At 36.5% G+C, this 16,590-nt stretch overlaps 1 protein-coding gene across 2 annotated transcripts in view; it reads right to left on the reverse strand.

Moving 5' to 3' along the window:
• Window positions 1-245: 245 nt before the first annotated feature.
• Window positions 246-16,590, reverse strand: part of KAT2B (lysine acetyltransferase 2B) — a 95,670-nt gene continuing 79,325 nt past the window's right edge. Inside the window, exons 12-18 of one of the 2 annotated variants that reach the window (XM_045538085.1) lie at window positions 15,738-15,848; window positions 13,190-13,333; window positions 8,243-8,357; window positions 6,319-6,355; window positions 6,027-6,090; window positions 5,846-5,930; window positions 246-2,319 (exon numbers count right to left, since the gene is read on the reverse strand). In XM_045538085.1, coding sequence (XP_045394041.1) covers window positions 2,126-2,319; window positions 5,846-5,930; window positions 6,027-6,090; window positions 6,319-6,355; window positions 8,243-8,357; window positions 13,190-13,333; window positions 15,738-15,848 — 750 coding nt within the window. In that variant the 3' untranslated portion in view covers window positions 246-2,125. Of the gene's footprint in view, window positions 2,320-5,845; window positions 5,931-6,026; window positions 6,094-6,318; window positions 6,356-8,242; window positions 8,358-13,189; window positions 13,334-15,737; window positions 15,849-16,590 lie in introns of those variants that run through there. The other variant, XM_045538092.1, reaches the window with a different exon arrangement.

Consider the following 16,590-nt stretch of genomic DNA (forward strand, 5'->3'; position numbering starts at 1 on the left):
GAACTTTTCTGTTGCTGTTTAGTGGGTGAGAGTGGGTAAGATGCAGTAGATGACTCAAAAGATAGAGTAAGTGTCTTTCCTCTTGAAAATCTCTGATGGGCTATGGATTTTTGTGAAACTTCCCACAAATGCAACAAAATGCTTAATATCTAAGGATTAAGGATACAGTCAATGGTCATCAATCAGATCATACACTTGTTCTGTTAACCTCAGTCTTCTAGAATAAAACACACCACCAGATTGGGAGCTTTTTAAAATATAATTTAAAACTATTTTGTACCAGTACAATATATTAATTTTACAAATGTAAAATTTTATCAGCTGTTAAAGCATTTGCAAAAACCACACATTCTACTTCAGCTTTATTGCACAATATCTATAAGAAAATATTAATTTTTAAATTAGAAAACATAAAAATGCTTTCAATATAGAAGAGACAATCTGATTTTGAAGACAATACTCTATAAGAATGTCTAATCAGAAAATAACAAACTTTCACAGGATACCAAGCTGGACAGATGCTTCAGCAGATCGGGTACAAAGTACTGTTTAAAACCAGTCCAAGATACTTAATCCAAACTGTATCATCATTCTTCATTAGAAATCTAGACACCATTCATGGTGGTTTCTTATACTTAAAAAAGTTGAGGCATTTTTCAGTGTTGACCATTCTGAATATCTCTTACATATCAAAAACAACACTTCCAACTTAGCCATTTGCAGGGCTTTTTTTCCTTCATGCAGATTATCTCTGGCAACTGTTTTAATGACTGTTCATGATCATTTTAATTTATTTATGCTGATAGAAAACATCAAGCTAAATACACTTTTAAAACCTTGTCCTTTACAAAAATCAGTTTATAAATTTGCATCATAAAAATTAGTGTCAAGACCATCAAGATGGCCTTCATTTATTTATATGGTTGTATATTAGTTGGTTTTCCCAGAGTTGGGATGGCAGATGTCCCACTTTTCTATGTAGTGTAATCAGGAAATAAATCCAAGCACTAAGCTGGAATCCCAAGATAGGTTAATAAGGCTGCATGATGGATTTTAGTGGGATATGACCCTGGACCAATATACCAATGGAGGTGTTAAAATACTGACAGCAAACCTTGGTGGGAATTTAATTCACCTCAGACAATAAACTTCGTTTGGAGATGCAAAAGGAAAAATGTTCATATATACATTATCAATGGGGTTGTGTGTATCATAGAAAAGGAAAAAATCCTTATTTATTAGAACAAGGATTCACCAGATTGATACATACATAGACTATTCATCTTTTCCTATTAAAGCACGTTGATTCAATATCAAGTGTTTTCAAGTTTATGCCTTTGTGGCCTGGGAAATTACCTTTTGGAACTTATGGCCTGCATAAGCAAAGTCAAATATGATATTACACATTTGTGTAGAGAAAATGATTATTAAAATAGTGGTTATACACTAACAAGTTTGTTGTAGGTAGACAGAATTATCAAAAACCCAGATGCTTATACAAAAGTTTGCATTATTTAGAATCGCTTCCTTAGGAATTAAAGCAATTGCTTTTCTGGAACTGTATTTTTCAAAACTGCTCAAAGCACCTCATCTAGATGAGTGTTTTAAAAAATATATATAAAAAGTCTACAATGAGACTTCAAACATCACATATTTCACCTTTTATGGGCTTTTTATCATGTATCCCTTCCTTAAAGTCCTTCAGAATAAAATAAAAATAAACTCTCACATTCCATTAGAAAAAAATAGAAACATTCATGGTCTGAAAATTTTCTGGATTCCCCCAAATCTTGCTACTATGTGCAATTTCCTCACATACCAGTTTTGAGGAAACCCCTGGTCATCTATCATGGAATAGTCAGCTAAAAGACATGCCATAGAAAATTTACATTACTAGTAGTAAATAGATCAAAATCTATTCCATAAAATAAAAATGTTCTATGACTTCAATTTAAATACATATCTGAAAAGCTAAAAGGAGGTTTTTTTGTTTGTTTTTCAAAAGTGCTAATTATTACATTTACAAGTCTCTTCAATACATTATGTTCAATTCTTTGTAAAACTAAACCACCTTGCTTTAGGCACACTGCTTGAAGAGTTTCTAAGAAGCAGAGGGGGAAAAAAATCACTTGTCAATTAATCCAGCTTCCTTAATTTTACTGAAGAAGAATTTCTCCAGGATATTGGCACATTTGTAGTATTCACTCTCAGGGGGGTTGTACTCTTTGCAATTGGTAAAGACTCGCTGTAAGTCTGCCATGAATAATTTCTTAGACACGTAGTACCTATTCTTGAGGCGTTCACTCATGGTTTTCAGATCTGCACAGGAAAAAAAACTATTAGCAATCTTTGACTCCTTTTAAACACTAGCTGACAAAAGTGAGAATAGGAAAGAAATCTAGGTTGTCGGTTTGATTACATTTTTATCATCTCAATACCTTTCTTTAAGAGAAATTCTTATGATCAAGGAGAACAGTTCTTAAATCTTATGGTCATTCTTTTGTGGGGTTTTTTTTATGTAAAATCACAGCCATTTTAACAGTAAAGGGACTATTATTAGTCATCTGGTTCAATCCCCTATTCAGCACAAGGAAGCTAAGTAGATTAGCAACAGTAAGTATGATGAACTGACTACTGTTAGCTATTCATTCAGAATTACACAGAAGAGGCTCTATCTACATGGAGTAGAGCAGGTGGAACATTTGTATTAAATCATTTAATTACTTAAAACAATCAGACTGAATTTGTTTTGCTAAATTCACAGTTGGTTTGGTGTTATATAGATAAAACTAGAGAAACTGATCATAAATACATCTGCAAATACACCAGTGACCCTGCATGTAAAATGACTCAAATTAATTTTGCTTCATGCTCCATCAATGAAATAAGAATGATAAACTTTAATCTATTTTCTAAAGCAAGTAAGCCTTGTGAGACTATTGTAAAAAACATTTTCCTAATATATCTACTTGCTTTAAATTGTATTATTTTACAAGTGAAAACAGTACTTCATCTAAACTAATAAGACTACACCAGGGTTTCCTCAACTCGCATTGTTAGGACCAATTTAAAGGATTCCATGCAGATTAAAAGATGCTAACATTTGTCTGTTTATGGATCCCCGGTTTTCTTTGAGTCTGATTTTGTTGTTAAAAGTTATAATTGTATTAACTATGTATGAAAAAATGAGTCCAAATGGCAAAAAAAAAATTCCTAAATACCAATACACCAAATTCCCACTGTTATCAAATTTTCCAGAGGGAAAGAAACTTACAACCAAATACATTGAGATTAGCATTTTAATAAGACAAGTAAATTTATGCACAAGATCCCAAAATGGGAAGAAAGTCATTTGCATCAAATAGCCTAAACCCACCATAAAATATCAAAGAAAAAAATGGAAAAGATCTGCTTCTGCCTATGTGTTTTGATTAAAACTTATCTCAGTTATAGTGTATGTCATCACATCTGTAAGCTCAACTTTCAATTTTTCTTTCTTCTCTAATTGAACCAGTTTGGAGGGAGAGAAAAACCTAAAAGTGTAAGGGTACACTAAGACTCAGCAAATCCCCCACTAACTGTCTCACCCAAGTGTGACTGAACAGATCAAGATGTTCTCTCATTTAAGGAAGAAAGAACAGTGAAACTGTGCCTCTCTAAGTAAAATTAGACATTTATATTTCTTTTACCTAAATGCCTACCACTTAAGATATGCTGCCCAATATAACGTCAATAATGTTTTAGAAGGAAAAGACATGCAATTGAAAGAAAGGAGAGAAAGAAAGAGAAAGAAAGGAAAGAAGAAAGAAAGAGAGAAAGAGGAAAAGAAAAGAAAGAAAGAGAAAAGAAAAGAAAGGAGAGAGAGAAAGAAAAGAGAAAGAGAGAGAAAGGAGAAGAAGGAAGGAAAAGAAGTAAGGAAAGGAGGAAAGGAAGGAAGGAAGGAAGGTAAGTAAGTAAGGGGCGGGGGAGTGGAATGAAACTTTACACAAAAAGTATGCCCAAAAGCTTTTCAATTTTTTTTTTTTTTAGGAGGAGAGGGGTAAGAAGAGATGGAGAGAACCTAAAATGTAGCAGAAACAAACCAAGGATTATAGAAGTGTTTGGACCTTTCTGAATAATTATAACCAATTCTGAATACTTCTTTTCTGTATTTCCTTTTTATTCTAAAGCTATAGATAGCATCTTTCTTCCTCCAGCCTTCTTAGGTTTTTTCCTAAGACCAAACGATGTGGGTTAAACACTATGTTTTAGTCACTAAAAAACAAAGTGACTAAATATTGATGGTGCCAAATATGGAGACACCATTAAATTATTCTATTTTCATTTCCCTTTTCCTGAACTTGGGAATTCTGGGTAAGCAGGAAAACCCCGCAGAGCAACGCACAGGTGGTAAGAAGTCATGCGTGGGCCAGACCACACAGGCAACATCCAGTGTGTGACTACCCTGCGTGAAACAGGTTAGATCCCATCCATATGAGAGAAAAGCAGAGAGAAGAGGGAAAGAAAAGCGCATGGATGAATGTCTACTTTAAGGAGTATAGGCTACTGAAATCCTTACTACAGTTATGTAAAACATTCATGTGAAAATTAATGCCATAGAAAACATCTGAAAATAATTTTCAGTTATCAAAGAGCAGATTGATCCCTATCGTTCTTCCTTTTCACATTTTAACACTTCCACAGTTCTCAGTACCTGGAATAGATTATAAGTAAAAAGAGAAGACTCTGGCTCTCTCCAAAAAATGGCCACATAACTTAAAACATTTCAGCTAGATGTGGGTCATCTGCACAATGCCAAACTGGTTTAATTTGGAGGCTCTCAACTGATTCACTTAATCATTCATATTAGCATAGTGCAGGCAAGGCACAGCAGCAAATTCCAAAATGCTACATTTCTGAAGACATCTTTTTTGTTTGTTTTTGGATGTGGGAGAAAGCTTAAAATAAAGACTACATACGGTGACACTAACAGTATCCACTAAGAGCATGGAAAATCAAGAATTGCATTAAGTAGCATTTCTCCCTCTGAAAGTACAGCAGTCAATCAACTTAATCTAACTTCCTTCATATTACCTTGAAAAATTCTTGAAGAAAATAGCCATTTCTGACAAACAGAATCAAAGCATATCAAGAGGACAGCTTGGGCCAGGCACCGTGGCTCACACCTGTAATCCTAGCACTCTGGGAGGCTGAGGCAGGAGGATCGCTCGAGGTCAGGAGTTCGAGACCAACCTGAGCAAGAGCGAGACCCGTCTTTACTAAAAAAAATAGAAAGAAATTAGTTGGACAACTAAAAATATATAGAAAAAATTAGCCGGGCATGGTGGCACATGCCTGTAGTCCCAGCTACTTAGGAGGCTGAAGCAGGAGGATTGCTTGAGCCCAGGAGTGTGAGGTTGCTGTGAGCTAGGCTGACGCCACGGCACTCTAGCCTAGGCAACAGAGAGAGACTCTGTCTCAAAAAAAAAAAAAAAACAGAGGATAGCTTGATGACTTTCCATTTGCAACTAAACAGAGTATGAGCAAGGTTATGTCCAAACAGCCAGCTTTCATATCTAGTACTGTCTGCAGTTTCCCTGGACTGGACTCTCTGCGTGGTGTTGTTGAATGTGTGTGGGTTCTAAAAGACAGCTGCAGGATGTCTCTTATGAACACAGCCACCCACTTCTCCTTTATCATTCTGCTCTGACATCACTGTCCCACCACTGGTACACAGGATCCCACCCCCCCATACACTTCCTACCCTACAACAAAGGAGTACCAATCAACCTCAGCAACCATTTGTCCCCCACACCACCATCCAGAGAGTTTTAAATCTATACTTAGAAAATGTTAATGGCATTACCCATGGGGAACCTTATAACTTCATAATATCCCGGAGCTTCTGTTCTCTTCACAGGTTCCATGAAGGGCCAAGCGCTTTGATGGCTCTTGGGTAAAGAAAAAAGTAAGGTATCTAATATGGAAATTCCATGTGGGAAATCATTTCAAAATATTTGCATGAGGTGAATAAAGAGAAAACCCACCTTCACCTGCTGGAGGATGCTCTTGAGCGTGCTGTAAAGCTGGTCAGGGTCTTTGGGCTCTTTACTTGAAAAGAGTAAACAAGGAGCAATAATTAGTTTTTTACCCTCTTGCCAGTTGATTACTATTCAGGCATTCTTACAAAACTCCCAAACTGTAAATATTTCATAATTTTTTATAAACATCAAAGCCCACCCACTATTGTATTAGTGATTACAATTAGCCCTCTTTCTCTAAGTTGCTGGGAAGGAAAAAAATCACTTCCATTAATATCCTCATGCCCATCACACTTACCTTTTTTCTTTTCCACTCGGTTTCCAGCCTGTCTCTCCTATGCATCAACAAAATTAAACACTGAATGAGAACTGCTTTTGGTCAAAAGAATAACACAGTCAATGCTTATCAAAACGCAATAAATTATAGCCATGCCTCAATAAAAGGCTATTTCTGGAAAGAGACTGAAATAAAGGTCATTTAGTTACTTCCTCATACAGCTAATGATACAAAACACTTCCCTACGTGTTAGAGTATTTAAAGCGGAACTCCAACTTTTCAGAGGAAAGCATAAAAAACAAATATATCCAGTACTGTGGCCATGTGTATTTTTTTTTTTTTTACCTATAAGTCAAATTTTTTGCTAATCACCATGTGCAAGAGTTAAGCTGTTATTTTTGGTCAGAACTAACTCTATCCTAGTCTCTGTTTTCTCTGGCCAAAACCCTGCTTGTAATGCGAGATGGTTTAATGCAGCAGATAGAAAACACAGCCCGGAGTCCCACAGATCTGGATTTGATTTCCTACTGTCTCCCTAAAGGACAACTTACTCTAAATAAGTTACTTAACCTCTTGCCTCTCGGTTTATCAATCTATAAAACCGAACTCTAAAATTTAGGTGATGTTATGCCTACTGAGATTAGTTGATATATGTAAAAAAAACATACATGAGTGCCTGGAACAAGCAGGCATTCAATGATATGGTAGCTACTAGGCCATTAATAGGGATCATATAGGGAAGTATTATTATAGGATTTCTGGATTTAGCAGTAAAAATAAGATCTGCTATAGAATACATGTAATGAAGTAATATATCTTGCCCAAATAAAGTCTTATTTTTTTCTGGAGAATTTTAGTTTGTTTGATTTTGTTTTGTTTATTAAATCTTCAATACACTAGAAGAACCTGGATTTGAGCAGAATAAAATGGCTGAATGATATCCGAAAGCTTTTGATCTATAAAAACAACTACTTTGGGCCGGGCGCAGTGGCTCACGCCTATAATCCTAGCACTCTGGGAGGCGGAGGCAGGTGGATCTTCTGAGCTCAGGAGTTCGAGACCAGCCTGAGCAAGAGCTGAGACCCCATCTCTACTGAAAAATAGAAAGAAATTATCTGGCCAACTAAAATATATATAGAAAAAATTAGCCAGGCATGGTGGCGCATGCCTGTAGTCCCAGCTACTCAGGAGGCTGAGGCAGTAGGATCGTTTAAGCCCAGGAGTTTGAAGTTGCTGTGAGCTAGGCTGATGCCACGGCACTCACCTCTAGCCCAGGCAACAAAGCGAGACTCTGTCTCAAAAAAAAAAAAAAAACTACTTTGTATGGTTTGCTCCAGTACAACTCATCTCTAACATATAAACAGGAAACCTTAGGAAAACTACTGTAAAATAGGGAACTTAAAACAAACTATACATTTTCCATCACATATGGCAAATAATCTTTTTTAGAGGTTGGGGTAAGCTAATTTAGGCAAGCACAGATCTTGTAGGTTACAACCATGGTGGCAATGAGACATGGTGCAAACAGCAAGATGTCTGGAGATCACAATGGGCTGCTTCTAATTCTGACCATTACTGGCTACATGTCATTTAACATTAAATGCTGCCACCATTCTAAGATTCAATTTCCCCATATGTAAAAGTAGAATTCCCCTACCTTCAAGGTCACATATAAGTAGTGCCTAGCACTGTGTTACAAATGGCAGGTTCTTAATAAATGCCACAACAAGGAGGCATTTAAACTCTTCGGTTTATTTGAATTGGAAGGTAGAGAAAAGGACATAAAAGGAAAGTATTTGCTGTCTTCTTAAAAGACTAGAGATAATACAAACAGGGACAGGCAGGGCAATAAAGCTTTACAAGTTACTGCACTCTGGAAATTGTTTCAAACACAATGCATGGCATTACTAAAAGATTTTGCTTTTAAATGAAGGTCTATACATACTAATTCCAGGAATGCTTTCTATAGGAATCTGTCGAACTCCATCTTTAAAACATGAAAGTCCAGGATAGACTTTTCGAATCTGGGCCTGTTTTCTTTCGATCAGCTTTTTAATTATCTGTAAAGCACAAGAAGAAAAACTGTTCAGTGAAAAGAAGTCTATGTATGGATACAGTTCAAGTCAATCAACCTAACAAAATGTTTTCCTAACAAAATAAAGTATTTTTTATGAAAGAAAAGGGTGAATGCTATTTAACAAGAAAGAAATGATGACTTGTCCGTGCCACACAGAAAAGCCAGTATTGAAAGAACACACTACACTGCCTCTAGGGCCCACTTGTCATCTTTAGCGTAAGAGTCAATTATTTTGCCCCGCTTCTCTGAGGATCGGCTGCCAGAATTACAGGAAAGCGGCCCTGAGTATTCGCTACCCAGTGAAGCCACAGAACCTCTTCACATCCGGTAACTAGGAACTGTTCCCTTCAGACTGGAGGGGTAGATGAACAGGCCCCAGAAAGTCCCAAAAGCCTGGAATAGTTATAGCCTTACTGTTATTTAAACTTTCAAGGTTTTGACCCCCAACCCATTCTGTGTGCATCAAAAGAGCAGCTCTAAATTTTTATCTGTTAAGGCCAACACAAACGTGACATGAGCCGCTAGGGTGGATTTGGGAATACTGAGAGATGTCTTGTTTGTTTTGTAAAATAATTCCTAATGTACTGAGGTAATTACTTCCAAGACAGTGTGGTTTTCCCTTATATAGGAAAAAAAACTCAAAAATCATCATCCTGAAATTAACCATATCATAACCAAATTTTGGAAAAGAAAAAACAAAACAGTACAAGTCACTAGTTGAATTCACAAAGGAAAAGAAAAAATTCTAATTCCTAACTGCTTGATTTCAAACATATGGCTGGTAAATACCGCAGCATGAATATGTAATTCTAATATGTAACAAAGAACTTCATAAAATGAATGAGACTAGTAAAAGTATATTCCCAGTAAATTTAGATCAGTGCTGTCCAATAAAAACATAATGTGAGCCACTCACATAATTTAAATTTTCTAGTAGCCATATTAAAAAACGTAAAAAGTAACAAGTGAAATTGATGTTAATAGTATATTTTACTTAACCTATTATATCAAAAATATCATTGTAACATACAATTAATAGGAAATAATTATAAGATATTTAACATTCCTTTATTCAAACGAAGTCTTCAACATCAAAGGATTTTATACTTACAACAAGCCTCAACTTTTATAAGCCACGTATCAAGTGCTCAGTAGCCACGTGTGGCTAGTAGCTGCCTCTCTTTGGACACAGCTGATCTAAATGGATGCGTTCCATTTATAAGTCCCAAGGGCAATCTCTTAAATGGATACCTTCAGAAAATATATTGAGGACTAAGTATCAATTTAAAATGTTTTCTCCTCTTTACCAAAGGACTTTCAAATGTAATGCCCTACCAGGGGACTTCCACACACCTCATGTAGCACCTTAAAGACTGTGGGCTCCTGAGAAGTGACTGCTAATGGGAGTGGGAGGCTTCCTAACCTCTCTGTACCTCCCAGGATCACTCTGGAGAAAAGACATTTTAATTGTCCCCCAGCGTCTTATCTTCACCTTCCTAGAACAAGGCTTCACTTCAACTCCCTACCAGGAACTCAAGATCAACACCTTCCAAATGAAAGTCAGTCCTCATCTTCCTCTCTTAAAGTCCCTATCTCAGTCCTATGGCCCACTGCTGTCAGTTTTATGGTCTCCCCAAAAAGAAAACTGGGGAGCTTCCCCATCTCTAATATATCACCAAGTCTTAGCATGCCTCCTTACAAAAAAAGAGCGTTGATTTTCCCCATCCTAACTTTGGCTCCCCCAAACCCAGTCTCTGGTAGTATCACATGTGGATTAAGATTTCAGAATTATCCCACCCCAGCCTACCTACACACACATGCACGTGCACACATGCACACGCACACACAGAGACACATATACACCCAATTCTGCCTGCTCATAGCCTATTCACTTTCTCGGATAGTGCAAACAGTGCCTTCCATCACTCACATACCTGTGATTCCATCTATTCATCGCCCATGAATCTACTTACATTGGACCCTGAGCCTTTGCTCATGCTAATTCCACTACCAGGCTATCCAGTTCAAAACAAATCTCCCACAAAGTCATCTCAGATGACATTGGGCCCTTACAGATCCATCCTTCCCTTGGAGTCAACACACACAAAGTAGCACTTAACTCTCAACTCTCCCATCCACCTGTTCAACTGTACTAGTTTTCTCTCTCCATCTCCACCAATGATAACTACAACTTATTCCACTCTTAGATGCTTTTAGAGGCTAAGAAAGTCCTCAATATATTTGCCATTTGTTTGCTGCCACCACTAGTGGGACAGGTTTTTCACAGTTGGAATGAATGATATTTGTAAAAGTCGTTAGGGTTCTGTGGAAGAAGATACTACATGAATCCAAATATAGTATTTTATTATAGTGACATTGGATCTCTTTTTTAAAAAACTAGGTTTAGAGGCTGGGTGCGGTGGCTCACGCCTGTAATCCTAGCACTCTGGGAGGCTGAAGCAGGAGGATTGCTTGAGCTCAGGAGTTCCAGATCGGCTTGAGCAAGAGCGAGACCCCATCCCTACTAAAAGTAGAAAGAAATTATATGGACAGCTAAAAATGTATACAGAAAAATTAGCCAGGCATGGTGGCGCATGCCTGTAGTCCCAGCTACTTGGGAGGCTGAGGCAGGAGGATCGCTTGAGCCCAGGAGTTGGAGGTTGCTGTGAGCTAGGCTGATGCCATGGCACTCTAGCCCAGGCTAGGGACTCTGTCTCAAAAACAAAAACAAACAAACTATCTAGATTTCTTATTTAAAGGTATCCTGCTTCCTAGGTCTCCATTCCTAAGAGGGTCAGTACCCATTAAACGGGTATAAAATATAAAATGTGTAAAATATGGTGACATTTTAACTTCACCTTCAAGGCCTTTTACTTCCTGGCCTCAATTATCCTTCCCAGTCTTATCTCTTTACTTTCATCTCCAAATACTGCAAATGTGTTTTTCTATTAAATACTATTCTCCAAAGGCAATCCCTGATGCCTTAATCAAATAAAAAAACAAAAAAATCAAATAAAAAAAAAAAACTAAGTTTAGGTGGATGGCGCATTGGACTTCTAAAAGAATGAGGCTAACAGCTCCAAACCTCCATTAGCCATTCTGCGGCATGTGTGAAAGAAGGCTGGAGGCAGAGAGGGGAGGGGGGAGAGAGGGAGAAGGGATCCCAGAGGACAGGAGAAAAAAGGAGGAGGAGGGAGCACTGGCTTCTAAAAAGTTGACTGCTTTTTTAGCCATCTCAAATAGCTCTGTGATTCTGGCTTTCACCTTTAGGTTTGAAGGGCCAACAGATCTGTATACAATGTGAATCTGCAGAGTCTGCCAAGGGAATCCTGCTCTCAGCTAACTGTGTGGGGATGAATTGGTGCTGCTGGGGGCGGGGTGGGGGTTGAGGGTGAGGAAAGAGCAGCTGACAGCACGGTGATGGCTTTAGCTGGCCAGCAGCCTCTGATGCGGAACAATGTGCCGCTGAATCCAGACCTGCTCATTAAGCCCCAAAGAGAACAATGAGGAAAGCCAGCTCTTCAGAGAGAGCCAGGGAGAGAGAGGAGCCTGCTGTGCTTGATTAACTCTTCCAAGTGCCCTATTTGGAATTCTCCCTTAGCCTCACATCTTTGAACAAGAAGCAACAAAAGTTGTTTTTCTTTTCTAATTTAAAAAGAAAAAAAAAGGCTTTGCTCACTTCCATGGGAAGTGTAAGAACAAGTCTGAGTCACTGTAAGTTAAAGGAAAATACTTAATGAGTAACTACTATGCACCAGACACTGCACGAGGAGCTTTATGGCTGTTATGTCAGTAATGCCTGACAAAAAAAACTAAGAACTGAGATTAAGGATGTTAGCAGAAACCAGAAAACAAAGAAGAGTTTAAGACAGATGTCTTCTTTAGTTATTTCTTAGAGAAAAGTGCACTAGAATTAATAACAGAAGTATCAAGTGGAATTGATGTGGGATGACGCAGCTGCAAACTCCCAGTGCTCTGAACTTCAACAAACTGGGGACGGCAAGGAGATGATCCTGGGCTTAACACACAAGGTTCATTTGTTTAATAAATGGCCTTTGTGTATTCCCCAATTATGCTCTTTTTATAGTTTTCTTTTTTCTGCCTTAGAGAAAACTAAAATTACCATGTAGTCACATCGATCAATCTTTCCCCTTTACTGCCTCTCTTTTAGTTTGTATGTGTAAAAGATGTCACCCAAATATCAGATAACAAATCACTAAACCTGGAAGGATAAACCTTCAGAACTTGCAATGTAAAAGGAGAAATTAATACACATTAAGACACATCTCTATGTAAGATGAATAACTGAAATTCAAATAGGTAGATCACACCAGTGCTAGATAAGTTCAAAGGAGAAAACAGAACACAAGCTAAAATGGTTTGATTTGCATTTGTGTTGGGAAAAAAAGAGTGGGCAATGGACGAAGACACCAAGCAAGAGGATTAAGGCATCAGGGATTGCCTTTGGAGACTAGTATTTAATAGAAAAACACATTTGCAGTATTTGGAGATGAAAGTAAAGAGATAAGACTGGGAAGGATAATTGAGGCCAGGAAGTAAAAGGCCTTGAAGGTGAAGTTAAAATGTCACCATATTTTACACATTTTATATTTTATACCCATTTAATGGGTACTGACCCTCTTAGGAATGGAGACCTAGGAAGCAGGATACCTTTAAATAAGAAATCTAGATAAACCATAGAGAACTAAGATTATGATATCTAGTAGATCCATACACACAGAACCCAATGAAATTCAACCCACCCCAACTAAGACTGGTCTGTACAGAAGGAATACGAATTGACCACTTGCTTACCTCCTTCTGCTTTTTAATGATGACAGAAAATTCAGTGTATGGGATCCGTGGGTTTAGCTCACATCCCATTAAAGTGGCTCCTTCATAATCCTTGATATAGCCAACATATTTGGTTTTAGGTATTTTAATTTCTTTGGAGAAACCCTGCAATGCAAATAAATTGATTCATATGGACATCATGTATGAAATATCTATTGCATGCTAACTATATGCCAGGTACTGTGCAAAGAATCAAGGCATGCTTCTTTCAAGCTCTCACTGTACTATCCTGAAGAGGATTCACTTGGAGTTCAAAATGTCAGAAATTAAACTGTGCAAATAGGAAGCAAGACAATAGAAAAAATTAACTGGAATAAAACACAAATAATATAGAAAAGTTTGAAACAGGAACAGATACTAAGTAAAAGTTTGGTTTCATTTTGCATTAGTTACAAAATAAACATGACTGATGCAAATTTCTCCCATTGTGGTGAGGCAGTCCCCAGAATTCTCAACAAATTAATAACTAACATTGATCCAATTCTGAAAGAAACATAAAGCAATCAGAACCTTGAGGCTGAGGAAATGAAATCATTTCTTTGTAGGCAAAAAATCTTCCAGACCATCACTGTCCATGTTTGTTTCAATAACATTAATGCTTTGCAATATATTCATTTACATACTTTAAGCAGTAATAGCAAGGTGCTACAGGGCACATATTCAAACTTATAAATAATATATTCATAATATAAACATAATTTTCCTTAAAATGTCTATTTCAGTTATTTGCAGAAAATTCCTTGGATTTCAGAACTATCACCAGCAGTTTCCTGCCTCATCTTTCAACAAATATTTGTTTCCCAAGTAATTATTGCCATCATCCTCAAAGTTGACTACAGACAAGTCATTTAAGAACCATGCCTGAGATTTTATGCTTTGCAATGTGGTTATAGCCTAGAAAAGCTGATAGTCAAGCCCTTGATAAAATAATCCCATTGACTTCTCTCAGGTGAGTTTTATCATAAAACACATCTCAAAGAAAATGAGAAGAAAATAAATAGGAGATTAATTATCTGCCATCAGAGCAGGAAAAGCTTTCTAGTGATATAAGAACATACAAAAAAAGAATTCTTTTAATTCTGTAGATTAAAAGAAAAACCTATAAGCAATGTTGAAACAAGTATCATAAAAGATTAATATCACTATATACAAATAGTTCTCATAAATCAATGCTAAATCTAAATATTTTAATAGAAAACGGGGCAAAATACAATGACTTGACAATCAAAAAAAAAGAAATACAAAGGGTCAATAAACACAAAAAAATAAATCAAACCTCACAATGATCAAATAAATCCAAGCATATACAATTTCTTAACTGGAAAAGGGGTAAAAATATTTTTTTCAACTATGAACTCCTTTCCTGAGCCCCCATATATATTACTGACAAGAATAGAAACTTTTACAGTATTTGGCAATAAATGACAAAAATCATAAAAATGTCTGGAAGCAACTCTACTTCTGGAGATTTATTCTAAGCAAATTCCCATCAATGAGAGCAAAATGCACACCCACACAAATACATAAGCATGCACATGCACACATGTATACTTACCTACAAGAAACACTTAAATATCCAAAAATGTAGCATTAGTTAATTAAATTACTTTCTACTTATACAACAAAATCCTAGCAAACCATCAAAGTTACGTGAAAAAATTATCAGAATACTAAATGAAAAAGACAAGTAAATAAATTACATACACAGTATGAGCCAATTTTTATATTTATGTGTACATATACACAGAAAAACTATTAAAAAGGTATATATCAAAGCATTAGCTGTAAATTTCTCTAGGTGGTAGAATTACAGGCCACTTTTCTTCTTTATGCTTTATTACATTTTCCAAAATTTCTACAATGACTATATGCTACTTTCATAGTCAGAAGAGTAAATGAAAAATGTTTAGGAATTATAAACCACTGCTAAGAATAATATGCAGCCAAAGAATAATCCTCAAAAAGCTGAAGTTGAGATCTTTCCTGTCTGCTCTTGTGGCAGAAAAAAAAAAAAAACCTGAGCTGAAAACTTTTGGGAAGAAGGTATGAAGATGGCAGCCCAGCTCCTAGCCTTGTCCATGCTGCAGAGCCAGCATTGTTTGCAGTCCTTTGTAAACTTCAGGACTTCCTCTCTGTTGTCCTCATGGAGGCCTTTCAGAGACCTAATCTGTTTTGCTCATTCATGGAGAACCCTACCCACCCAGGACTGAGAATTTCTCCTTAGTCTGGGGATACTATATTTTAGAATGTCAGAATGCAATATTATACTTCAGTTATAGATGACATTCATTTATGCACTCAACAAATAGTTATTTAGTACTTACTATGTGTCAGTTATACTCTCTAATTCAGTCTGAAATTGATTTCTGGTGAAAGGCTTACAAAATAAATGTTTGTCCTTTTGGTAAGCAGGAAACACTAGGGGGAAAAAAACTATTTGGATGAAGGCTACCTGAGTGCATATGAAGAAAAAGAATGACAAAACAGTGTTGCACAGTGAGAAACCAACCTGTTTCTTGAAGTATCCAATTGCATATTCATCTGCATATGTGAGGAAGTTCAAGATGTCGTGTTTTATGTGATATTCTTTCAAATGATTCATCAGGTGTGTTCCATAGCCCTGTGTGGAAGTTGGTATAAAGACAAATATATTAGATTCTGGAGAAAAGAAATCTCTACAAATTCACCAGGAAATGTTGGCAAATTTAGGAGTTTATATTTTGACATATTTTTACCAACCAGGGCCTTTCCTTTCCTAATGGAAATATAACATTAATACCCTTTCTTGCCTTTCTAAACTTTGAAATTTAGCTATAAAACCAAAAAGTTCAAAATCCTTGATTTGAGATAATTCATCATTTGAAAATGCAAGTTTCTGGTTCTTTGAAAATAGCCTACCAGGGCTACAAGCTACTAGTTCAATCCTAAAGATCATTTGCTGAATATTAATATAGAAGTTTTTCTAGTAAATATTGATTATGAATTTCTGTTTATCTTTAAAATATTTGAGAACCTGAGGTGAAAACAGCTATGTAAATGAAAAGTGCTAATCTTCACTAGAATATTTACTAATCCAACTGTTTGCTGTATACCACAAATCAGCAATGCTTCTAAAGAATTGTATCATCACATACATAGGCTTTTCAACTTGGTCTTATCGGGCCTTTCCAAGCAAGGTCTGAGAAGCTCTGAATCTCTGAGTTAGTTGGAAACATTAGGAAGTAACTAAAGATAGTGAATAATGTTGAATAAACTACTGATTGAAATATGAAAAAATTTATATATGCAAGGACCAGTTTTTCCAGTGACATACAAAGCTTAGAGAAAATCTAGAAATTTAAAGTGATTGTTTCAGAACTCCT

This window comes from Lemur catta, chromosome 1 (assembly GCF_020740605.2).
Source record: "Lemur catta isolate mLemCat1 chromosome 1, mLemCat1.pri, whole genome shotgun sequence".
NCBI classification, from domain to species: domain Eukaryota; kingdom Metazoa; phylum Chordata; class Mammalia; order Primates; family Lemuridae; genus Lemur; species Lemur catta.